Below are 27,751 nucleotides of genomic sequence, written 5' to 3' on the forward strand. Positions count from 1 at the left end.
GCCTTACCACTAATGCTCACGACCACCTTTAAAGGAAGAGAGAGTTACCCTCTTTTACAGAGAAGGCAATGGAGAGGTTCGGTACCTTGCTCAGGGTCACACAGGGGGTACACGGCAGAGCTGGGCCTTGAGCTGCAGAGACCCGGACAGGCATGAGGGCAATCTTCTCCATGTGATTGTTGTTGATGTTGTTAGCTGCTTTTGAGTTGCCCCCGGCTCATGGCAACCCCAGGCACAACAAAATGAAATGCTGCTCAGTCCTGTCCCATCCTCATGATCAATCAAGGATTGGACAATTGTGATCCGTAAGGTTTTCACTGGCTGATTTTCAGAAATCGATCACCAGGGCTTTCTTCCCAGTCCATCTTAGTCTGGAAGCTCTGCTGAAACCCGTTCAGCATCACAACAACACGCAAGTCTCAACAGACAGACAGGTGGTGGCTGAGCATGAGATACACTGGCCAAGAATCAAACCAGGGTCTCTTGCATGGAAGGTGACAATTCTACCATTGAGTCATCAATGGCCCCATTCTCCATAAGGTAGAAGAATTGATATTTATTGATTACCTACTCTGTGCCAGGCATTTTCCATGTATTAACTCTTTTAAGTCTCATTGCAACTCACTGAAGTGGGCATTATGGTTTCTGTTTTGCTGAAAAACTAGCCCAAAGAGGTTGGAAGATTTACCCAAGGTCCTGCAGCTAGTACACACGGGAGCCTCAGTTTGAACCCAGGTCTTTCTGACTCCCATACCTGTGCTCTTACCCATTCCTTCCCAATTTTTCAGGTCTCAGAGCTCCTTGAAACTAGGGGCCACTTCTTATTCATCCTTGTACCCTCTAGGTCTACCATGGGACCTGGCACAGAGTAGATGTTCAACAAATATTTGTTGAATGCATGAATGGATAGGTGGATGGATGGATGGATGGATGGGTGGATAGATGGAGGGACGAATGGATGGACAGATGGACAAACAGGGACAGAGAAATAAAGTGACATCCAGCTCACCCGAAGGCAATCCAGCTGCCTAAAAATGTTCCTTCTGCCCTCATCATTGTCTTCTGACACTGTGACCTGAGGAGGGTTGGGAACTAGAGTTTGGTGTAATTTCATCTTAAAGCTATGTTAATACTCTTCCCCCAAAGGGGGAAATATCACTATGCATGACGAACTGTTTGTTGGATTATTGAGAATGTGATATGAAATTCACCCTGATTCCCCATTTATTGAGAAGTGCTGCCCAATTCGTCTCAAATGCCACATCTCTATGTATTAATTTGCTACTCCACAGTGCTGATTAAAGCCAGTGTTCTCCAACTCCCAAGGCAGAGCCACTGGAAATGGAGCAGGTTCACCCAGGAAGCACGCGCTGTCCATCCCGGGCAGAGGAAATGGACATTCACCACCTCCACCCCCGAGGAGGCCTGGGCAGGCCTGCCGTTCTGGCCCGCAGCGGCCCAAGTGGTGCAAATTGCATATTCAGTATATATATTATCAAATAGCTTCCATTAGCCCAATTTTGAGATGTCTGCATAATGCCCTGGAATTGGGGAACTCTTTCAGAATGAGTAAATTGTCTGAGAGACTGAGGCTGGAAGAGGAGAATCAGCAGGTCTAATTATGGGATGGCATAAAAGCAGGAAGGGCCCATTTTGCCAAAGCGCTGGGTTCCACTGCCATCTCAGGACCCCAATTTCCATCTGTGCGCCGTGGCACGATCACCTTCGACCCCGCTTCCACCTCCAAAAGCTGTGAAAGCATATTGTCCGGAAGCTGGCTTCTCACCTGTCTTTCCTGGTACAGGAACAACAGGGAGTTCCATTTTCATCTGTTTGTCTCTCACAGATGTGTCTGTCTCAGCCCGTTTCAAGGTGCTGTGGTCCTGAGGCAGAGATGACATTACTGTCCCTCCATTGGTAACAAAGGCCCACTGAGGTGCTTTTTCAGAAGTGACACAAAATTGAATATTTCTTCCCCCTCCTTCGTTCTGTTCCCCTTTGGGAGGTGGATGGATGGGGCAGAGGGTGCACTCTGTGACTGTGAAGTCAGGCTTGAATGACAACTCAGGGAGGCATGTGCTAGCACGGCATGAGCACAGGGTCTGCACACAGTAGGCACTCAATAAATATTAGCTCAACAAATGGAAGAATGAACCTCTACCACCAGCTTTATGTGGGATACAGGCTGTTTTTCAGGTGGACTAGTGGTTTGTTTAGTTAGCTAATGCTGAAATACAAGCAGGTGGTTTTAACGAACAGAACTTTGTTTCCTCACAGTTTAGGAGGCTAGGAGTCTGAATTCAGGGCACTGGCTCTAGGAGAAGGCTCTCTCTGTGTCTCCTCTGGGGGAAAATCCTTGTCTCAGCTTCTCTAGCTGACGTCCCTTGGTTCCCTGGAGATCTCTACATGGCATTTACTTTTCCTTCATTTGTGCCTGCTTGCTTCTGTGCCCAGTCTGCTCTTTTCATATCTCAGAATCTATTAGGTTTAAGACACACCCTACACTGATATGGCCTCCTTAACTTAACAAGGGAAACCCTATTCCCAAATGGGATTATATCCACAGGTATAGGGGTTAGGATTCCAACACATATTTTGGGCGGATACAATTCAATCCACAACAGGGCTCAGAGATGGGCTTAAGGGCATCTGTGATTCTCACTGACTTACATGGAAACTTGTGTGGATTTGAGTGTGTATGAGTATGTGTGTGTGTGTGTGTGTGTGTGTCTAGGAAAAGTCACAGCTTTCATCAGATTCTCAGCCAAGCCCATGACGCCAAATGTCTCAGGCCCACTGGACTTCTTATTAGGATTCTTAGCTCCAAAGCCAATATCTGTGGCAGGAAAAGAGGTTCATGAAAAGACTGAGAGTCTCTGGCCTTGGTCTCATAAGCTCCAATCCACTAGGTGATGGCCCGAGACCTCATCCCTATCTGACAGGCTCACGGACATGGAGAACACTCTGCTCCTAGCCCAAAGAAGTCACCACCTTGTAAGAACAGACACACCATGAACAACTGAATTGAGGATTTTATGTAAACTCTGGAGTGGTGGAGGGGAGGGAGGCCTGGGATGGGGCTGGAATCTTGACCTATGAAGCTGATGTACCTCTTCTTCCATTTCCTAAAATAATTCCAGTCAAGTAAGGCTAGGATGAGGGTGGCTTAATTAATTAGCTGACATTTACAGAGCACAGACAATTTGCCAGGTCCCGTACTGAGAACATCACATGCCTCGTATGTTGTCTTATCTTTACAACAGCTCTAGGAAGTAAGTATTATTCTTGCTCTGATTTCACAAATCTTGAGGCTGGGGCTCAGAGACAGAAAGCGACTTGCCCAAGGCCACACAGCAAGTGAGCGACAGAAATGGGATTTGATTCCAGAGATATCTGAGCCCAGGACCTGAGGTCATAATCACTATGCTATGCCACCAACTCTTCCTTTATGGTTACCAGACAGTGTGCAAGAATAAGGCTCTCTCATCCCAGCTTCTATGTGGAGTTAATAAATGGAACGGAGTCATCCTAAGTAGTGGTTAAATGCTACGGCTGCTAACCAAATGCTTAGCAGTTCAAATCTACCAGGTGCTCCTTGGAAACTCTATGGGATAGTTCTACTCCATTCTATAGGGATTCCTATGAGTCGGAATGGACTTCATGGCAACAGGTTTATTTTGTCTTTGCCTAATTTTTAAGTAAGCCTTCTTTATTTTGCAGTTAGGCTTAGCTCGACAGAGAAATGCCTGTTTTGACATCTAGGCTATTATAGCTAAGAGACTGAGACCCGGCATTCAAAGCAGCTGTAGTCACGACAGTGTCAGAGTGACTGCCCAGGATTAATGCTGCAAAAATGCAAAGGTACAACCAGGATTAGGCATTAAAGACCTGCAGGGACTCTTCCCTAATTAACATTTCTGATCTGCTTATAACAATTGTTTATGTTCCGCTCAGTGTGGGGAGGGTGGGAAGCCTGGGGGTTGAGGCGGCAGAAATAATGTCCAAACAGCTGCCAGTCTAGAAACCTCAGGGAGAGGCACCCCAGGGGCAAATTGAGGAAGTAACACACAGACTTACACACACCCAAAGAGAGAGACAGACTGGCACACACACACACACACACACAGCTTGGGCATTAGAGAGTCAGAGACAGAAAGGGAATCACAGAACCAAGACAAACGACTGAATTCCAAAGAGATTTGAAAAGGAAACACTAAAACCCTCAAAGTATAAGATGGACACTTAAATAAATATTTATCTGATCTTGGCATGGAGAAGGCCTATCTGAGCATGGCACCAAAGGCAGACATCATAAAAGAAAAAATCAAATAATTAAAATTTAAAATTAGCAGCATAAAAATGAAAATTGCTGCACATCGAAAGGAAACCCATCATGTTAATATCCTAAATATACAAAAAAAACACCTACAAAAAAAAGATAAGAAAAGTACTAGCATCCCAGCGGAGAAGTAGGCAGACACAGGCAGTTTACAAATGACCTCCGAACGGCCAGTAAGTGAAGACTGGGGCTCAACCTTACCTGCGATCAAAGAGATGCAAATCCGAACAACAAGTGAGATTTCACTTCTCACCCATTTTAATAAAGGAAATTGATTTAAAATGCACCAAAATGCAATGTAGGGAAGGTGGGGGGGAGGGAGTGGGCCCTCTTGCGCACACTTGGTGGCAATGTACCTTAGTATAACCTTTCTAAAGACACCCTGGAACTATGTATCAACACGTAAAGGCTACACACTTTTTGACTCAGCAATTGCACTTCCAAGAATTTATTCTAAGAAGATAATTAGGTGAGAGTATAAACTGAATGTACAAGGATGTTCTCCAGCTAAATGTCCTCAGAAGATGATTGGTTAAATAACTGTGGTATGTTAGCCAATCATCTTCTGTGTACACTTTCGGTGAAGAATATCCTTGTTCAAACCACAATGGCTCCTTCATTGATAGTCATTAGAAAGGACAAAAGCAGGGCTGCTTTTACAACTCAGGAAGACGTCAGCCTCATTAACCAGATTACAGAACTGCCCGTACAGCAGAGTCCTAAGCACACATGGGCCATTGTGTGCACATGTGTGTGTATGTGGAGACATGTCCAAATGAACACGCATTGAAATGGCAGAGGGGCAGCTAGGCCCTCTGTGGCTGGCAGGTGCCCTAGCCGGGCAAAGCAAGACCAGGACAGATCTGGGGGCAAGGACGAGGAGGAGGTAAATGGGATGCAGGCTGCCGAGGGCATATTTTCTGATTCAGTGCTGAGAATAGGGTTGCCAGATTAAACAAATAAAAATACAGGACTACTCCCAAATAAACGTGTTCAGATAAACAATGTTATGGCTTGAATTGTGTCCCCCAGAAATATGTACCTGTGGCTGTAATGCCACTTGGGAATAGGACTTTCTTTGTTATGTTAGCGAGGCCAAGTGTCTTAAGCCAATCACTTTTGGAATACAAAAGAGCAGATTAGGCACAGAAGAAAGCAGACACGGGGATGGCCCACACTATCTGAAGACCAGGGAGGCAAACCAGTCTAGAAGCCCGGGAACTCAAAGGATGGCCAGCTACAGAAGCTGAGACAAGAATTTTTCCCAGAGCTGACAGAGCGGGAGCCTTCCCCTAGACCCAGAGCCTGAATTCGGACTTCTAGCCTCCCAAACTGTGAGAAAATAAATTTCTTTTTGTTAAAGCCATCCACTTATGGTATTTCTGTTATAGCAGCACTAAGAAACTATGACAATGAATCAGTTTTTAGTATAAGTATATACCAAATATTGCATCAAAACTAAAGCCAAATCTATTGCCATTGCCGCTGAGCCGATTGCGACTTATAACAACCCCACGGGACAGAGTAGAACTGCCCCATAGAGTTTTCAACTAGCCCCTGGTAGATTCGAACTGCCAACCTTTTGGTTAGCAGCCGTAGCTCTCAACCACTACACCACCAGGGTTTCCCAAAATATTGCATGGTACATGCTTATATTAAAAATTAGTCATAGTTTGAAATTCAAATTAACTGGGCATCCTATATTTTATCTGGCAGCCCCGGATGGGAAGCTCTGAAAAATCTGTCTTGCTGCCTCCATGGGATGAGCCAGCGCAGCTTGGAGGGGCACTGAAGCCCTAGACAGGCTTCCTGTGTCCTGCCCTGCCTCTGACTGGCTCCAGACTCTTTGCCCATGAAATGGAGCCACCAGCCTCTGCCTCACTCTAGGTGTTTTCCAGGGAACGTAGAGCAGGGCAAAACTATAGTCTTTGTGCCAGAAAAACCACATTAAAACTCCCAGTCATCAGTTTCTAAACAAATTAAACATAGAATTACCGTATAATCTAACAATTCCACTCCTAGGTATGTATCCAAAAGAACTGAAAGCAGGAATGCAAGCAAATACTTGTACACCAAGGTTCATTGCTACACTATTTAAAATAGCCAGAAAAGGTGGAAATAATCCACCTGTTGACCAACAAAGGAACAGATAAACAAAATGTGGTATATCCATACAATGGAATATTACCCAGCCATAAACAGAAATGAAGTCTTAAAAGGACACATATCATTTGATTCCACTTATATGAACTATCTAGAATAGGCAAATATAGAGAGACCAAGGAGTTCCTGGGTCATGCAAATAGTTAATGCACCTGGCTGCTAACTGAAAGCTTGAAGGTTCAAATCTGCTCAGAGACACCTCTGAAGAAAGGCCTGGCAATCTACTTCTGAAAACTCAGCCATTGAAAACCTGATGGATCACAGTCCTACTCTGACATACGTGGGGTCGACATGAGTCAGAGTCAGCTTCACAGCAGCTAGGTAACTGGTTTTATAGAGACGTGAGTTTATTAGTGACTACCAGGGGTAGGTGGGAGGCGGAAAGACGGGTCACTGCTTACGGGGCACTGAACTTTTATTAAAGGCTATAAAAGCATTTGAAATTGCAACGTGGTGACGTAATTAATGCCACTGAGTTGTACATGTAAAAAATGTTGAAATGGCAAATGTTTTGTTATATATATATATCTACCACAATAACAAAAAATTTTAAAAAAGACTCCTGGCCATCGAGTAGCCTTAACCTGAACACCAAACCCCCCACCCCGAGCCCCGGCTCTACATGTGTAAGACGGGGATAATAGTGTCTGTCCACAAGGTCGTTGTGGGGATTAAATGAGAAAATGTATGTAGAGTGCCTGGCACACAGTCAGTGCTTAATACAAGCTGATCCCCTTCCTTCTTCTCCACCGCCAGCTGCAGCTCATGCTCTTGTCCCCGGGGATTACAACTCAAGCACCTCCTGTCATCTCAGGTTTGACAACTGGCCTTTTTGATCTTCCCCTTGCAGCAGCAGCAGCCGTGAGCTGACACTCTTCACCTGACTTCACCTTTTTCTCGAATCCCTACCAGCAGTTCTGTTCCTTATCTGTACTTCTCACACTCTGGATGAGGGCGGAGGAGGATCAAACTTGCTTTGATAGCAGATATTCAAGAGTGTCAGACAAGGGGAACTACAGAGAGCAGGGCCCTGATGCCACTGTGAAATGGAGATAGTGGCCTCCAGACTCGAGAATGTAAGGGAGCTGTCCTGACTGGGGACAAGTCTGGGCTGGCGGGGGGGCTTTCTCCTCTGGAGCCTGTCTGTCTGCTTGTTGTCCAGCACAACTGCCTAAAGTAAACTTTCCAATGGAAGGAGGGGGTCGACCTCCTTCTCTGAGAGCCCCATTTTCATAGGGTTCTTTTCACTGCTAGATCCTACCACCCTTCAGTGAGGCCCAGAGCTTAAACATATGCCAAGGTCACCCAGTCAGTCATTTACAAGCCCAAAAAGCTAGTGTTGATGAGTAAATCCCCAAGTATAGGCTTATCCAGCCTCTTGTTGAACAGCCCTGTGATAGAGAGGACCATGACCACCACTGTGGATGCATAGAGGATGTAGGTATATTCATAGCAGGAGCTGTCTCCTACTGGCTACTCCCACCTTTACCCCTTGCCCTTCCACTTTTGGTGCTCCAAAAGTGGGTGCAACTCACACTTTTCCAGATGCACAAATTGCCCCATAAGCCATTCCCGAGCCAAACCAATAGGGTTTGGTGACTGCCTGGGCTTACCCATGCCTGACTCCCTTGTTAGCACAGACAGCTGTGACCCACTTTGCTGTGCAGTCCAAAGACAGCCAGACGCACATACTGTGAAGTGTGCAGAAACTCTGCATGGGTGACTGTACAAGGACTCACTCAGCTACAGCTACCCGTCTGCATCAGGGTCAGGGCTTGTCTGTGCAGGCAAGGCCAAGGCCTGGCACAGAAGAAGAGGACTCAGCGAGGCTAACCATATAAGGTCAGGTCACTCTGGACTTGTTTCTCTTAGCACCTATGACTTAGAGACCTGATGCCATTACATGGCTAGGGGGACACGCCTTCCTTCTGCCCCATTGGTCCTGATACAGAATTCTGTGCATTCTCATGTCTAGGCTGCCTCACCTGTGCCAGGCAGGTAAGAAAAGGGACCCATCAGCCTTTATTTTATCCTAAGGTCGAAAGGTTGGTGGTTTGAACTCACCCAGAGGCACCTCAGAAAACAGGCCTGATGATCTGCTTCCAAAAGGTCACAGCCTTGAAAACCCTATGGAGCCATTCTACTCTGCACACATGGGGTCACCATGAGTTGGAGTCGACAAAGGTAACAAACAACAACATTCTGTAAACTCTTTTGAATCACAGACCTCCCTTGTGAATCTCACGAAAGCTCTAGTTCAGTGCTGTTCAGCAGAAACTTCTAAAATGATGGAAATATTCTACATCTCTGCTGTCCAATATGGTAGCCACTAGCTACATATGGCTATTGGCTTGATATTTAGCAAATATGACTGAGGAACTGAATTTTAAATTTTATTTCATTTTATTTCATTTAAATATGTGGTTAATGGCTACTATACTGGATGGCACAACTCTAGACCAGGGGCTTGAAAACTTTTTCAATAAAGGGCCAGATAGTAAATAGTTCAGGTTATGCAGGCCATATGATCTGTTACAGTTATTCAACTCTGCAGTTGTAGTTCATGAAAGCAGCCATTAATAATATGTAAACAAATGGGTGTGGGTGTGTTTCAATAAAAACTTTATTTACAAAAACAAGCTGTTGGTTGGATTTGGCCAGAGGGCCATAGTTTGCTAACCCCTGCTCTAAACCCTCCATAGGAAAAAAAATATATATATGCCCTCATACACAGAATTTTGTCTGTAATTTCAGGCCATTCACAGACCTTCTGATGCTTAAAAATCGACTCCTGCCCATTAATTCCAGGCTAGAACCTCTGTTTTAAGAGGACTCTATACGGTCTGACTGAGACTAGAGCTATCTTGGAAGTCATGGTCCCCAGACCTTCCGTTAGCCCAAAACTAGAACCATTCCCAAAGCCAACTTTTCAGACAGGGATTGGACTGGACTATAAGACAGAAAATGATGCTGGTGAGGAGTGAGCTTCTTGGCTCAAGTAGACACATGAGACTATGTGGGCAGCTCCTGTCTGGAGGGGAAAAGAGAAGGTAGAGGGGGACAGGAGCTGGCTGAATGGACACAGGGAATACAGGGTGGAGAGGAGGAGTGTGCTGTCTCATTAGGGGGAAAGCAACTAGGAGTACAGAGCAAGGTGTACATAAATTTTTGTATGAGAAGACCAAATTGATTTGTAAACTTTCACTTAAAGCACGATAAAAAAAATAAAAGTAAAAGGACTCTACAGAATGTGCCCTCAAATCTGCTCTGCCTCAAATCGGCGCTGTTTCCTGAGGGACGCGCCGTAGCTAGGGATCAATGTAACACTTTTTTTCGAAAGCTTTATGGAAGGTTCGGTCTCAGACAAGTCCATAGGATTGCTGACTAAAGACACCAGGAGGGCCCTCTATGTGTCAGGCTCTCCAAGAATCTCTGCAGGCCTCTCCTCGTTGACTTAGCCCACCCTCCTTCCATCCAATGCCAACATATCATGGACAGAGCTATAATGGCCTGAGAGACTTTAAGAAACTTCTGAAAGGTCTCTCTTAGTAAGAAGGTTGTAGCTTAAGCTTGGAAAGCATTAGTTTAGGTTCAGGACCAGGTAAAGATACAGCCAAGATGACCAAGATCACCAACCTGATATTTGGAAGAGCTGATCTTTTCTCTAAAAGAAGTTGGGCTATCTGAGGAGTCCTCACTTTAAAGACAGGTAGGTCTTTGTCAGGAGCCCTCAATTAAAGGTAACTGAGGTTATGTCAGATGCCCTCAGTTAAAGGCACATGGAGCCTTCTCAGGAACTCTCAGTTAAAGACAACTGAGGCCATCTTCAGTGCCCTCATGTAATCAGATTGAAGCATTGAACTACCTTTCTCCATTCCCCTGCCATCAGGGGTAATTTTTGCCAAGGAGGTAGGAGGTAGAACCTGCTCACCTCCCCTGATACACTCCTGGCCAAGAAAAAGGTAGTACAGTATCTATCTCAATTTTCCTATAGCTTCATTCAAGAAAGTATCACTTATTCTTTAAGTTCTTGAACAAAAGCAAGAGAAAGAAACCTTTCTAATAACTGGCATCCTTTACGAGGGTGTTATGTCATTACTGTTATTAATTATCATTAACAGTCTTAAAATATGCCTATTAATGATTTCAACACAAAATAGCAGTGCAGGTCTTAGCCAAGAGTAGCATAATTACCTATTAATGAGATGCAAATTTCCCAGGGAAATGACAGATCTAGAAGTACCACCTTCTGAACTAACATAATAAAGTTAATAATAACAATAGTGTATAATCTGAAGATATTAGTGTTAATTTGAATGCCAACATCATATTTAAACAGGCTGAGAGAAGTGTAAGTTATTTGCATAGCTCAAACCAAGAAACCCTAATCCATTCTATTAAGGAAAAATTGTTCTTCTCTGAATGATGTAAAACTGACTCTTTGCAGTGGCTACATTAAGCAGAAATTTTTTCGGCTACTTATTTTATGTCTTTTACTTAGGGTTTATATCTCTCTTACTTCCAAAAAACAAGCTGAGGTACCTTACACAATTAAGCCTGATATAAAACAGAATTAAAAAAAAAAAAATAAAAACACAACAAAACCAGTTAAAGGGACAGAGAACTAGATGTTATCAGGTCCTCAGGATAAACTACTGCAGCTGAACTCTGAATTCAATTCTCCGTTTCCTGGAGACACAGAAAGGACAATTCAAGTAACTGAGTTACTGGCTAGTAACCAGCTTTGGTGGGAGAGGCACAAGTTCTGATTCTGAAGAAGCACGTCAGTGATGCTGAAAGCAGTGCGGCCCTGCCTGTGGCTATTACAACATCACACCTCAGGCTCCAGGTCACCTACCTTCATAGCTGGCATGGAAGCCCTGGGCACTGACTGCGTAGTCACTGATGAGGCGCAGAGAGAGAGTGGTGGCCGCACTAACGATGGTGGCTGGCAGCTGAAAGCCTGTGAGTCTGAAAAACAAAAAGATGTATTTGAGAAGAAAAGTCCCCTTGGGAAACTTCACATCAGTTGTGCATTTACTGAGCACCTGCTGCATGCACAATTAAGCATTTATTGAATACCTACTGGATGCTAACTTAGGCACAGGGAGGGATATGTAAGAAGTCTAACTCCAGGCACATACAGGGTGTCCAAAGACAAAGTGATCTGCACACAGAGGTGATGGAAATCAGCAGTCTTCTGCTACAGAAATCTGAAGGGCTACTCCCCCAAAACAGGGCCTAATCCCAGACCTGGAGGCCTGCCTCTTTTGTCTATCCTTACTTTTCTCCTCTTCTCCTCTCTCCTCCCTTTCTGGCTGGGGTCTTTTGAGGCTCTGGGTAGAAGTATCCACAGATTTACATGTAATAATTGGAAATAAACAATATTTATTCACATACTGAGGAAAATATATCCAACTCTAAGTAGCAGGCTGTTTTCTTACCACAGATTTTATTCTTCAAAAGGAATGTTTACCACTTTTATAGAAATGATACATGCTCATTATTTTAAAAAGAAAGCAAAAAAAAAAAAAAAATCCAGTACACTCTAGAAAGAAAGAATCACTCTTGACATTTGACACACACAGAGATGGAAAGATCAGTGGATGGGATTGTATTCAATGAAAGAATTTTATACAAATGGGATAATACTGTACATGCTTTTAAAATTAAAATGTTTAAATTTATATACTTTTCTGGAACTTAAGTGAAGATAAAGAAATGGAGGTGAAACTGAAGGAACTGCTGAACCTGAGATAAATTTGTCTTTAACACAAGAGAGTCACTTTTAAAAGATTCTCCTAATGTTAAAAAGATAAAATAATGAAGCTTTCACTGAACACTTGGGAACACATTTTTGGTATTTGTCACTTCTGGGCCTTCATGCATGGTGGTCCCCACAGGAGGCCTGATTGTGCACACAGGTAGTAGTGAGGCATCCAGTTTCCCACTGACCTTTGCGCTTTCTCATCTCTCTGAGGCTCAGCCCTGCCCCCACCCGATCAGGATCTGGGTGGGGGGATATAAGGTTTACCTTTACCCCTGTGTTCAGGTAGTGTGGTGTATCTGTGCTGCTCCCGGACCCCTCTGTACACCTCCCCCTGCTATAACACCTTGATGCCCATTAGGATGTCCAATGGAGAAGGTATTTGGTTAAGTCGAGTTAAATCAGATGTCTGTTAAAGCCCATCGTGAAAAGTCCTGTGCTAGATGAAACTCTTGCACTTTCTGCTCTCTTAATATTACTGAATTCATGCTCACTCAGAATCAACTCAAAGAGGAGGAAAGGTAATCAAACTGTAAATTGAGTGACCAAATAAGTTTCAAGATCATCTTTTCTTCAGGTATAAAAACATCCAGTGGAGGATCCCTACCTCACCCCATATGATATCTCTTTCCCTCACACACACTTTTCACCCAGGCCAAAAATTTATGTGTAGAGGGAGAGCCAACATGGTGCTATAGACAGAAGCACCATGCCATCCCTCTACCGCAAAGACTTGAAAAACTAAGTAAAACAGATACAAATGTCTATCCTGGAACTCTAAGCATCAAATGAAGAGATGATGAACTAGATCAAGTACCGAATGGAATAATAAACCGACAGAGAACAGAGAAGGAGGAGAGCTATGGAGTGGAGGTCCTCTACTAGCTAATGTGGCATGGATTCACTATCTTGGACAACAGCCACAAAGAACGGCAGACAGGGAGTACGAGAAGGCAACTTCACAGAGCTCCCAACAGGAGATAGAGCACTCGGTAACCAGGGATACATGCCTTCCCACACCCCACCCGTCTTCCCTCTACACAGCCTCTGACGCTTTAGAACAGGCCACGGTCACCAGGCTGGAGAGACACCAGCTTATTGCTATCCAGGTCTGCCCCACCCACACTAGTCAGCTCTTTTAGCACCACTCTTTTTTTTTTTGAGGTTAATGTTTCTTGGCTTTTTTTGTTTGTTTCATCTCTTTCACCTTCTCCCTTTCCTTTCTCCCACCCAGCTAAACCCATGTGCTGTACCCTCCCCTTATTGATTAACTGTGCCACACTACTCAGCTAGAGAGCCACAGGCACATGGCCTCCCTGGGTCTGTGCCACCCCACCTGGAGGCTCCCTCAGTGCTATTTTTTTTCTTTTCTTTTTGGTTTCTTCTCTCTCACTCTTCCTTCCTTTCCCTTCTCATGCCCAGTTAAACCCATGTGTCATCCCTGCCCCTTCTTGATGGGCTGTGCCACACCACTCAGCTAGAGAGCCACTGGCACACAGCCTTCCTGAGTCTGTGTCACTTCCACTGGCAAGCTCCCTCAGCACCATTTCTTTGTTTGTTTGGCTTCTGTTATTTTTTCTTTTTTTTTTTCTGTTGCCGTTTCTTCTCTCTCTCTCTCCCTTTTTCCTTTCCTTTCTCCAACCCACCTAGCCTTGTGTGCCACCCTCCCCCCCATCGACTAGAAAGGCTCTGACACAGCCTCCACAGGTCTGTGCTGCCCCTAAATGCCAAGTCCCTCAGCACCATAGTTTTAATTTTTCTTCATCTTTCCCCTTCTCCCTCTTCCTTCTCATTCCCATCTAGGCCCTGCACTGCCCCTACCCTTTCCTGAAGGGCCCTGTCATGTCGCCTGGTGAGAGAGACATTAGCACACTACCACCCCAATTCCACCTGCCTCCAACAACTGCCTCCCCAAGCACCATATTTATTTTTTTTTTTGTTGCTTTTTGTTTGTTTGTTTCTTCTCTCTCTTTCTCTTATTTTCTTTCCTTTCTCCTGCCCACCTAGGCCCATGCACCACCCATGCTCCTTTTCAACAGGCTGAACTACACCGCTCAGCTAGAGAGCCAGGAATACACACCTTGCAAGATCTAACCTGCCCCCACCTACTAAATCTTACTGTGCCACCATTTTATGTACTTTTTTGTTTTCTCTCTCTTCTTTCTCTTTCACCTCTCACTCACTTAGCGCCACACATCACATCTTCTCCGTTCCCTCCTGCCTATCTGCACCACATGATAAGAGTGCACCCCTGAGCACCACCACCCGGTGAAAACCAATGGACCCTGATGTACGCTGCCCCCCAGACCCACCCTGATGCCTCCAGTACATGCCACAAATGACCCTGTCTTACCCCTCCTCCCCCACTGGACCCACCCTGCTGCACCACAGCTGAGAGACTGACCATGCCCAACTGGACAAGGTGGTGAGAAGTATCGTGCCCACAGACAAGCAAGTGACAAAGTATGCCCAGCCAGACTGTCCAGACATAACCAAATAAAACAAAAAAGCAGGAAAAAACAAATTGACCATCAACAAATGAAGAAAATAATTCCTGAATGTCTCAAAGACAGGAGACAATATAAAGACATATAAAAAAACAGGACAGGATGGTTCCAGAAAGTGGCCAAAATAAAACACCAGATGACCTTCTGGTAGAAGAAAACACACTGGAACTACCTGATAGGAAATTCAAAACTCTAATATTCAGGGCTGTCCAAGAGATGAAGGAAAATGCAGACAAAAATAAGGGAGAAATAGACAAAATCATGGAAAATACAGACAAATCAGAGAAAACACAACAAATCAATGGAATAATTTAGGACAATAATACAGGAACAAAGTGTCAAAATAAACAAACAACTAGAAATCATACAAAAACAGCAATAAGAAACCCAAAAGATAAACAACAAGATTTCAGAAATGTACAGTGCAATGGAAAGTTTTACGAACAAATTTGAAACAATGGAAGACAGGATTGGTGAAATTAAAGACAAAATTTTGGATAGCATTTTGTTTGAGGAAAAAGCAGTGAAAAGAACGAAGAAAACCTGAGAACAACATGGGATACAATCGAAAACAAAAATTTGTGTGTGACCAGAGTTCCAAAATGGGGGGAGAAAACCGAAAACACAGAGAAGATCATTAGAGATTTCCTAACTGAAAACTTCCCTAATATCATGAAACACTAAAAGCCAACCATCCAAGAAGCTCAATGAACCACATATAGGATAGACCCCAAAAGAAACACAAAGACATATCATAATCACACTCACTAACAGCAAAGACAAAGAAAGAATCCTGAGAGCAGCTCAGGAAAATGGAAAGTCACATACAAAGGGGAAACAATAGGACTAAGATCTGATTACTCAGCAGAAACCACGCAGGAGAGAAGGCAATGGGATGACACATATAAAACCTTGAAAGAAAAAAAATGCCAACCAAGAATAACATATCCGGGAAAACTCTCACTCCAACATGATGGCAAAATTAGGACATTTCCAGATAAACATAAATGAAGGGAATATATAAAAACCGAACAAAATTTACAACAATTATCAAAGGGAATCCTTTGGTTAAAGAAGCAATAACATCAGACAACAACCTGAATCTAGGACACAGGAGAGAATCAGCCAGATACCAACCTAAGTAATGAACTCCCAAGAATAAAACAAAACTAAAAGATTTACTACCGAGAACCAGAGAGGTCAATCTATAAATGACAACAACATCAGAACAATAAAAGAGGGAATAAATGGTGTAGGTATAGAACTTTCAAATGGAATGGAAGTCAAGGTGATATCAAGTAATAAAAGACTGGTTTAAACTCAGGAAGATAGGGTTAAATTTCAGGGTAACCGCAAAGAAAGTTCACAAATCTACTCATCAAATCAAAGAAGAAAAACATAGTCTCAATAAACACAAAATCTATAAAAATGAAAGAAATGAAAAAAATCCACAAACAAAAGGAATTCAGCACAAGAGAGTAAGAGGAACAAAGAAAATGTAAACACCACACACACATACACATGCACACACATACACACAAACCCTACAAAATGACAGCAATAAACTCACATCTATCAATAATCCCACTGAACACAAATGGCTTAAATACACCCATAAAGAGACAGAGTGACATAATGGATTAAAAATAGGACCCATCAATATGCTCTCTAAAAGAGATACACCTTAGAAACAAAGACATAAATATATTAAAAATCAAAGGATAGAAAAAAATAACATATCAAACACAGCAACCAAAAAAGAGCAGCAGTGACAACACCAATCACATACGAAATAGACTTTAAAACAAAACCCATCATAAAAGACAAGGAAGGGTATTATATAATGATCAAAGGGACAATCCACCATGAAGACAAAATGAAAATAAATATCTACACATTCAATGTCAAGGCTCAAAAATACACGAAACAAACTCTGACGGTACTTAGAAATTGACAGTTCCACAGTAACAGTAGGAGGCTTCAACACACCACTCTCAGCAAAGGACAGAACATCTAGAAAGAAACTCAACAAAGATGCACAAGATCTAAAGGCCACAATCAACCAACTTGGCCTCATAGACTTATACAGAACACTTCACCCAACAGCAGAAAAGTACACATTCTTTTCCAATGCGTGTGGACTATTCTCCAGAATAGACCACATTTTAGGCCACAAAGCAACCTGTAACAAAATCCAAAACATAATACAAGGTATCTTCTCTGATCACAAGGCCAACAAGGTAGAAATTAATAACAAGAGCAAGGGGGGAAAAAAAAAAAAAACATGGAAACTGAATAACACTTACTTTAAAACCTGGGTGATAGAAGAAATCAAGCATGGAATCAAAAAACTCCTAGAATCAAACGAGAATGAAAACACATCACACCAAAACCTTTCAGACACAGCAAAGGCAGTGCTTAGAGGTCAATTTATAGCAATAGACACACACATCAAAAAAGAAGAAAGGGATAAAATCAAAACAATAGTTATACAACTCAAAAAAATAGAAAGAGAACAGCAGAAGAAGCCCACAGCCACCAGAAGAAAGGAAATAATAAAGATCAGAGCAGAAATAAATGAAATAGAGAATAGAAAAAATAAAAAAATAAAAAAAGTGGGTTCTTTGAAAGGATCAACAAAATCAACAAGCCATTGGCCAAACTGACAAAAGAAAAACAGGAGAAGACACAAATAACCCAAATAAATGAAAATGAAGTGACATTACAACAGATAAGATTGAAATAAAAAGGATCAGAACAGAGTACTATGAAAAACTATACCACCATGCATTCCCATTGAGTCAATTCCAACTCAAAATGACAATATAAAAACTATGAAAATCTATATTATGAAAAACTAAAAAACTATGCTCCAATAAATTTGAAAACCTAGAGGAAACAGACAAATTTCTAGAAACATATCACCTGCCTAAACTAACACAAAGCAAGGTTGAAAATCTGAACAGACCCATAACAAGAGAAGAGAATGAAAAGGTAGTTTAAAAAAAAAACAAAAACTTCTAGCAACAACAAAAAAAGCCCTGCCCCAGATGTCTTCACTGGAGAATTCTACCAAACATTCAGAGAAGAGATGGCACCAGTACTACTCCAACTATTTAAGAATGTAGAAAAAGAAGGGATAGTTCCAAATTCATTCTATGAAGCCAGCATAACCCTGATACCAAAACCAGGCAAAGACAACACACACCAAAAAAAAAAAAAGAAAGAAAGAAAATCACAGATCAATATCTCTCACTTCCAAAAAAAAAAAAACCAAGCCCGTTGCTGTCAAGTTGATTCTGACTCATAGCAACCCTATAGGACAGAGTAGAACTGCCCCCATAGAGTTTCCAAGAAGTGCCTGGTGGATTCAAACTGCCGACCTTTTGGTTAGCAGCTATAGCACTTAACCACTACGCCACCAGGCTTTCCATCTCTCACTTACAGATGCAAAAATTCTAGCCAATGGAATTCAGCAACATATCAAAAAAAAAAAAAAAAAAAACACCACGACCAAGTAGAATTCATACAAGGTATGCAAGCATGGTTCAACATTAGAAAATCAATCAACATAATCCACCATATAAATAAAAGGAAAGAAAAGAATCATATAATCATCTCAATCGATGCAGAAAAGGCATTTGACAAAGTCCAACACCCATTCCTGATAAAAACTCTCAATAAAATAGGTATAGAAGGGAAACTCCTCAACATAATTAAAAAAAAAAAGGGCATCCATAAAAAAAAATATATATATATTTTTTTTTTATACAAAACCAACAGCCAACATCATTCTTAATGGAGAGAGGCTGAAAACATTTCCCTTGAGAACAGGAACAAGACAAGGATGCCCTTTATCACCACTCCTACTTAACACTGTGCTGGAAGTCCTAGCTAGAGCAATAAGGCAAGAAAAAAAAATAAAGGGCATCCAAATTGGTAATGAGGAAGTAAAACTGTCCTATTTGCGTATATGGTACAATACATAGAAAACCCAAAAGACTCCAAAAGAAAACTGCTGGAACTAATAGAAAGATTCAGCAGAGTAGGAGGATACAAGATAAACACACAAAAATCAGTTGGATTCACCAATAAAGAGAATGATGAAGAGGAAATCAGGAAAACAATACAGTTTATAATAGCCCCTAAAAAAATAAAATACTTAGGAATAAATCTAACCAGGGATGTAAAAGACCTATATAAAGATAACTACAAAACACTACTGCAAGACACCAAAAGAGATCTACATAAATGGAAAAACATACCATGCTCATGGATAGGTAGACTCAACATTGTGCAAATGCCCATTCTACCCAAAGCAATCTACAAATACAATGCAATCCCAATCCAGATATCAACAACATTCTTTAAAGAGATGGAAAAACTAATCATTATATGGAAAGGGAAAAGGCCTCGAATAAGTAAAGCACTCCTAAAGAAGAAGAAGAAGAAAGTAGGAGGATTCCCACTACCTGACTTCAGAACCTATTATACAGCTGTGGTAGTCAAAATAGTCTGGTGCTGGTACAATGACAGATACACTGACCAATGGAACAGCATTGAGAATCCAGATGTAAATCCAGCCACCTATGGTCACCTGATCTTCAACAAGGACCCAAAGTCCAACAAATGTGAAAAAGACAGTCTTTTTAACAAATGGTGCTGGCAAAACTGGATGTCCATCTGCAAAAAAAAGAAACAGGACCCATACCTCACACCATACACAAAAACTAATTCAAAATGGATCGAAGACCTAAATATAAAACAAAAACCTATAAATGACTATAGAAGAATAGGGGGACCCCATACTACTAAGAAAGCAGCATCAGGAGCAGAGCACGTCCTTTGGACCCAGGGTCCCTATGCCTGAGAAGCTTCTTGACCAGGGAAAGATTGATGACAAGGAATCTTCCTCTAGAGCTGACAGAAAAAGACTTCCCCTGGAGCTGACACCCTGAATTTGCACTTGTAACCTACTAGACTGTGAGAAAATTAATTTCTCTTATTAAAGCTAAAAAAAAAAAAAAAATTATAGAAGAATAAATAGGATCAACACTAGAAGCCCTAATACACGGCATTAACAGAATACAAACCACAACTAACAACACACTAATTCCAGAAGATAAGCTAGATAACCAAGATCTAAAAATTAAACATTTATGTTCATCAAAATACTTCAAAAAAAGAGTAAAAAGAGAACCCACAGACTAGGAAAAAATTTTTGACTGTGACGAATTCGACAAACGTCTAATCTCTAAAATCTACAGAAAAATCTAACACCTCTGCAACAAAAAGACAAATAATTCAATTAAAAAATGGGCAAAGGAAATGAACAGACACATCACCAAAGAAGACATTCAGGTGGCTAACAGAAACATGAGGAAATGCTCGAGATCACTAGCCATTAGAGAAATTCAAATTAAAACCACAATGAGATACCATCTCACCCAGTCATTACTGCCATGAATCGAAAAAAAAAAAAAAATGCTGGAGAGGCTGCAGGGAGATTGGAACTCTTACACACTGCTGGTGGGAACGCAAAATGGTACAACCATTTTGGAAAACGATATGGTACGTCCTTAGAAAGCTAGAAATAGAAATACCATATGATCCAGCAATCCCACTTCTAGGGATATATCCTAGAGAAATAACAGTCATCACATGAATAGACATATTCACACCCGTGTTCATTGCAGCACTGTTCACAATAGAAAAAGATGGAAACAACCTTGAGGCCCATCAACAGATGAATGGACAAACTATGGTACATACACACAATGGAGTACTACGCAACAATAAAGAACAATGATGACTCTGCAAAGCATCTCACAACATGGATGAATCTGGAGGGCATTACATTGAGTGAAATAAACCCACAAACCCAGTGCTGTCAGGTCGATTCCGACTCATAGCAACCCTATAGGACAGAGTAGAGTGAAATAAGTCAATCACAAAAGGATAAATATTGTATGAGGCCACTATTATAAAAACTCATGAAAATATTTACACACAAAAAGAAACAATTTTTTATGGTTACAAGGGAGGTGAGGGGTAGGGATGGAAAAACACTAAATAGACAACAGATAAGTGGAAAGTTTGGTGAAGGGTAAAAAAAAAAAAATTTTTTTTTTTTTTTTAAGACAGTACACGATACTGGGGAAGCCAGCACAGCTTGTATAAGGCAAGGTCATGGAAGCTCCATAGACACATCCAAACTCCCTGAGGAACCAAATTGCTGGGCTGAGGGCTGTGGAGACCATGGTCTCGGGAACCACTAGCTCAATTGGCATAATGTAGTTTATAAAGAAAATGTTCTACATTCTACTGTGGTGAGTCATGTCTGGGGTCTTAAAAGTCTGTAAGCAGCCATCTATGATACTCCACTGGTCTCACCCCTTCAGGAGGAAGGGAGAATGAAGAAATCTAAAGATACAAGGGAAACATTAGTCCAAAGGACTAATGGACCACAACTACCATGGCCTCCACGAGACTGAGTCCAGCACAATTAGATGGTGCCTGGCTACACTGCTGACTGTTCTGACAGGGATCACAAGAGAGGGCTCCAGACAGAGCTGGAGAAAAATGTAGAGCAAAATTGTAATTCACAAAAAAAGATCAGACTCACTGGCCTGATAGAGATTGGAGAAACCCCGAGAGTATGGCTACCGGCCACCCTTTTAGCTCAGTAATGAAGTCAGTCCTGAGGTTCACCCTTCAGCCAAAGATTAGAAAGGTCCATAAAACAAAAGGAGATTAAATGGGCGCATCAACCCTGGGGCCAGAACAAGAAGGAAGGAGGAGACAGGAAAGCTGATGATGGGGAACCAAGGTCAAGAAGGGGATAGTGTTGACATGTCATGGGGTTGGCAACCAATGTCACAAAACAGTATGTGTATTAATTGTTTAATGAGATGGACTGACACAGTGGATGCAACAATGGGCTCAAGCATAACAAAGATTGTGAGCCTGGCCCAAGACTGGGCAGTGCCTCGTCCTGTTGTACATATGGTCGCTATGAGTCAGAAACGATTCCACGTCCCCTAACAATAAAAATTCGCTCTGTAAACCTTCATCTAAAGCACAATAAAAAGAAAAAAAAAAAAAACCTTCAAAATAACAAAACCACGCATACTTGAAGGAAATAAATAATTTTTTCATAATCTCAGGCTAAAAAACAAAACCACGCATACTTGAAGGAAATAAATAATTTTTTCATAATCTTAGGCTAGGGAGGGCTTTTCTAAGTACGACATGTTTAGAGGTCTTCTTTTGCTTCTACCTGGCCATCATTCTTCTGGGATCTGCCCACTGCCTGAGATTCTGATAGGTACCACACCTAACCTCTTGCCACAGAAGTGGGCAAGTGATCAGTCATGACATACTATCCCTCATCTTCATGGATTTGTTCAAGGTACAGAGAGCAGGGAGAAGGGCACATGACCCAGGCAAGGCCATTTAGAGTCCTTCCACGAGATTTGATATACAGACTGTGAGAGTTTCTTATTTTTTTTATCTTGAACCATTAAAATGTAAGCTTGGGACGGCCAGCACACTTTCCATCATCACACAGAATTTGCTTTATGAGAAAATTATATCACCACACCGATATAAACAAAGCTGAGCAGTGGGCAGCAAAGATGGACAGAGCCCTAATAAATTTTTGAAATCTTTGGTCTAGCCATACCTGAAACTAGACCTACCTCTGTGATGCCCAATTACGTGAGCCAACTTTCTTTCTTTCCTTTCCTTTCTTTTTTCTTTTTGCTTAAGATAATTTGATTTGGATTTCTATCTCTTGAGATTGATTATCTACGGATACAATATAAAACCCCAGAGGGTTTAAAGGAAAATATTGACCGATTTAACTACATAAAATTAAGCACATATACATGGCAAAATAAACTGTAAAAAGGTAAAGAGAAAAATGCAAACTGGGAACATTATGTGTAATACATATAACAGAAATGGGATTAATAATCATAGTCTATAAAGAACACTTGCAAAGCAGTAAGAAAAAGATAGGCAGTTAAAGAGGAAGAGGACAAAGAATATGGCCAAACAATTCACATAAGTAATACAAATTGCTAATAAAAATGGAAAGATGATCCACCTAATTAGTACCAAAGTCATGTAAACAAAATCCACAAGACTAATTTTTCACCAGTAGATTAGAAAATATCCAGAGTTGGCAATGGTCAAGGGGAGCAGATCTACCCATACACTGCTGTAGAATATGTAACTTGTTACATTTTGGAGGAGAATTTTGCAGTCTCTTTAAAGTAGAGAAAGTTCTCTCTCCCCAAAGATCCATGCTCCTCTTTCATACTACAGGGTTGTTGCTGCAAAGTGGTTATTCTCTCATAAACTACATATCCCAGAAGCCCTTGCATCTAGGTAGAACTATGTGACTAGTTCTAGCCAATGAAACCATGAATAAAAATAAGGTAGACCAATTTGTGTTGATGTGAAAAATGTCCAAGACATAATACTGAGAAATAAAAACAACAACAAGCTATAGACAGTATAAATAATATGTAGCCATGTTGCCAATACAAACACACACACAATATTTAACATTTTATTGTATCTACAGGCACTGTTCTAAGTGCTTTCTTCAAATTATATCACTGAATCCTCCCTATAGTCTTGTGGGATAATTACTATCGTTATTGCCATTTTGTAGATGAGGGAAAAAAAGCACAGAGAGGTTAAGTAACTTGCCTAAGATGACACAGTTATTCAGTAGTCAGATTTAAATTCACAACCCCTATTCTTTACTCTTAATCACTACATTAATATACCGCTGCATAGAAGGGGAAGCCCTGGAGGCACAGTGGTTAAGAACTCGGCTGCTAACCAAAAGGTCGGCAGTTCGAATTCACCCTCCGCTACTTGGAAACCCTATAGGGCAGTTCTACTCTGTCCAATAGGGTTGCTTTGACTTTAAGGCAACAGGTTTGGTTTTTTGGGTTTGGCACAGAAGGGATATACGCAAAATATAGTGAATGAGGTTACAGGCTTTTACATCTTTCTGCTTTACCCACCTCTATATTGAGTTTTTCTAATCTGTTCATCCAATCTCTAGAATAAAACTGCCCATTAACACTGTGCAGTTCACACTGGATTTCAACCATCTGTTTACTTGGCTGTCTCTTCCCACAACCAGGGCCAAGAAAAAGGGAGATAATGTGTCCAAAAGGATAGAAACCATGTCTGGTTCATTGCTGTATTCCGGGCCCTAGGACAAAGCCTGGCCCAAAGTACGTATCAGTGAATATTTGTTAAAACTGGATTCTTATATACTCTAAGGCACAGCATTGGTCTAGCCCCCAGTCATCTCTATGACATAGCCTTGCAATGTCCAATATGGTAGCTACCAGCCACATGTGAGTGAACAGTGAACAGGTTTAACAGATGTTCCATAAGTGTAAAAGCCACATTGAATTTTGAAGACTTGAGAAGGAAAACGATAACACCAAATGCCTCTTTAATAATTTTTATATTGATTACGTGTTGAAACGGTAATATCTTGGATTTATTTGGGTTAAATGAATTATTTTATTAATATTAAATTTGCCTGTATGTTTTTACTTTTTAAAACATGACTATGGAAAATTTTAAATTACATACATGAAAAGTAAAAAAACAGAGGGAACAAAGAGAAATATAAATCAACTTAAACCCTAACATATCAATAATTACACTGAATGCAAATGGTCTAAATATACCAATTAAAAGGCAGAGACTGACTGAGTGGTTAAAAATACACCAGGCAAACATTGATCAAAAGGAAGCAAAAACGGTTATACTGGTGTCTTATAAAGTAGGCCTCGGAGGAAAGAAAATGATCAGGGACAAGAAGAACATTACATAATGATAAACGGATCAATTTACCAAGAAGATACAGCGATCCTAAAAGTGAATGCACCAAACAACAGAACTGCAAAATATGTGAGGCAAAACTAATAGAACTTGAAAGAGAAAAAGACTTAACCTACAATTATAGCTGGAGATAACATTTTTCTCTCAACAACTGATAGAGTGTAAGCAGGCAGAACATCAGCAAGGATGTTTTAGAACTTGACAACGCCATCAACCAACAGGACCTAACTGACATTCTACCCACCCAGAGCACAAAACACATTTTTTTCAAAAGCGTATGGTACATATACCAAGATAGATCATATCCTAAGCCATATAACACATCTCAACAAATTTAAAAGAACTGAAGTCACACAGAGTGTGTTTTCTGATCACAATGGAATTGAATTAGAAGTCAATAACAGAAAGACAGCAGAAAAATCGCCAGTGTGAAACTAAACAACATATTTCTGAATAATCCACAGTTCAAAGAGAAAATCTCAAGGAAAATTCAAAAATACACTTAATTGAATGAAAATGAAAAAGCAAAACATATCAAAATTTGTGCAACACAACTATACCAGTGCCAAAAGGAAAATTTACAGCACTACATGCTTACATCAGAAAAGAAGACTCAGTAATCTAACCTCCCATTTCAAGAACCTAGAAGGAGAAGTGCAAAAGAAACCTAGCAGGCAGGAGAAAGGAAATTATAAATATAAGAGCAGAAATGACTAAAATTGAAAACAGAAAACCAACAGAAAAAAGCAATGAAACAAAAAGTTGGATCTTAGAAGAGATCAATAAAACAGACAAACCTCTAGCAAGACTAACAAAATAGAGAGACAACACAAATTAGCAATATCAGGAATGAAACAGGAGATATCACTACAGATGCTTCAGACATCAAAAGGACAATAAGGAAAAACTACAAGCAAATCTACGCACAACATTGGACAACTGAGATGAAACGGACCAGTTCCTTGAAAAGCACAAACTACCATAACTTCCCCAGTATGAAATACGAAATAGATAATATGAATAGCCATATAGCTATTAAAGAAACTAAATTAGTAGTTTCAGAACTCCAAAAAAGACATATCCAGGCCCATATGATTTCACTGGTGAATTCTACCAAAAATGTAAAGAAAGGAAACTCTGGTGGCATGGTAGTTAAGTGCTATAGCTGCTAAGCAAAAGGTCGGCAGTTCGAATCTACCAGATGCTCCTTGGAAACTCTATGTGGCAGTTCTACTCTGTCGTACAGGGTTGCTATGAGTCTGAGTCAACCTGATGACAACGGGTTTGGGTTTTTCTTTTTTCTGATGTAAAGAAAAATTAACACCAGCTCTACACAACCTCTCCCAGAAAACAGAAGAGGAGGCAACAGTTCCCAATTCATTTTAGGAGGCCAGTATTCCCCTGGTACCAAAACCAGACAAAAAAAGAAGACTACAGACCAACAGCTTTCATAAATACAAAAATAACTAAAAAAATAAAGTGCAAAAATCCTTAACAAAATATTAGCAAACAGAATTCACCAATATATAAAAATATTTATACATCATAAATAAACTAAAAAAATCTGTTGCCATCCAGTCGATTCCAACTAATAGCGACCCTATAAGGACAAAGTAGGACTGCCTCACAGAGCTTCCAAGGAGGGGCTGATGGATTCAAACTGCCAATCCTTCGCTTAGTAACTGAGCTCTTAACCACTGCGTCACCAGGGCTCCACATCATAAACAAGTGGGGTTTATTCCAAGGATACAATGTGGTTCAGTACTTGAAAATCAATCACGGAGTCGACCATATTAACAGACTGAAGAAGAAAAATCACACCATCCTATCAAATAAATGCAGAAGAAAGCAATGGACAAAATTTGACACCCATTCCTGATAAAAACTCTTAGAAAACTAAGAATAGAGAGGAACTTCCTTAACCTGATAAAGAACATCTACAAAAAACTTACAGTTAATACATTTAATGGTGAAAGACTGAATGCTTTTTCCCGAGGACTAAGGACAAGGCAAGGATCCAACAATCCTATTGGAAAATCAGCAAAAGACATGAAGAGACGTTTCACTAAAGAGTGCATGAAAAGATGTTCAACATCACTAGCCATCAGGGCAATGCAAATTAAGATCATGATGAAATATCACTACATATCTTTTGTTGTTGTTAGGTACTCTTGAGTCAAGTACATTTTGACTCATAGCTACCCCGTGTGACGGAGTAGAACTGTCCCCATAGGATTTTCTTGGCTGTAATCTTTACAGAAAAATCTTGCCAGGTTTTTCTCCCACAGAGTGGCTCAATGGCCTCAAACCTACAACCTTTAGGTTAGCAGACAAGTGCTTACCTGTTGTGCCACCAGGGCTTCTTACCCATTTTATACACCTTTTAGAGCAGCTAAAATAAGTGCATGAAGACTGTAGTTTTTGATCTTCATCAGTAAGTATTTCAAGTCCTCTTTGCTTGCTGAAGTACTTACTGATGAAGATTAAAGACTACAGCCTTCAGTATGGATTACACCTCAATATAAAGAAAACAAAAATTCTCGCAACCAGACCAACAAGGAACATCGTGATAAACGGAGAAAACACTGAAGTTGTCAAGGATTTCGTTTCACTTAGATCCACAATCAACGCCCATGGAAGCTGCAGTCAGGAAATCAAACGAAGTATTGCACTGGGCAAATCTGCTGCAAAAGACCTCTTTAAAGTGTTAAAAAGCAAAGATGTCACTTTGAGGACTAAGGTGGGCCTGACCAAAACCATGGTATTTTCAATCCCCTCATATGCATGTGAAAGCTGGACAATGAATAAGGAAGACCAAAGAAGAATTGATGCCTTTGAATTATGGTGTTGGCAAAGAATATTGAATATACCATGGACTGTCAGAAAAACAAACAAATCTGTCTTGGAAGAAGTACAGCCAGAATGCTTCTTAGAAGCAAGAATGACGAGACTTCATCTCACATACTTTGAACATGTTATCAGGAGGCACCAGTCCCTGGAGAAGGACATCATGCTTGGTAGAGAGTCATGGGAAAAGAGGAAGACCCTCAATGAGATGGACTGACATAGCGGCCAAAACAATCGGTTCAAGCA

General features: G+C 41.1%; 1 protein-coding gene across 1 annotated transcript in view; it reads right to left on the reverse strand.

Annotated features, from left to right (window-relative positions):
* Nucleotides 1-27,751, reverse strand: part of CSMD2 (CUB and Sushi multiple domains 2) — a 786,100-nt gene that overhangs the window by 613,767 nt on the left and 144,582 nt on the right. The window contains exon 3 of the mRNA XM_049878694.1: nucleotides 11,361-11,473. Within this exon, the coding sequence (XP_049734651.1) occupies nucleotides 11,361-11,473 (113 nt within the window). The remainder of the gene's footprint in view (nucleotides 1-11,360; nucleotides 11,474-27,751) is intronic.

Source organism: Elephas maximus, chromosome 3 (genome assembly GCF_024166365.1).
Source record: "Elephas maximus indicus isolate mEleMax1 chromosome 3, mEleMax1 primary haplotype, whole genome shotgun sequence".
In the NCBI taxonomy this organism is placed as follows: domain Eukaryota; kingdom Metazoa; phylum Chordata; class Mammalia; order Proboscidea; family Elephantidae; genus Elephas; species Elephas maximus.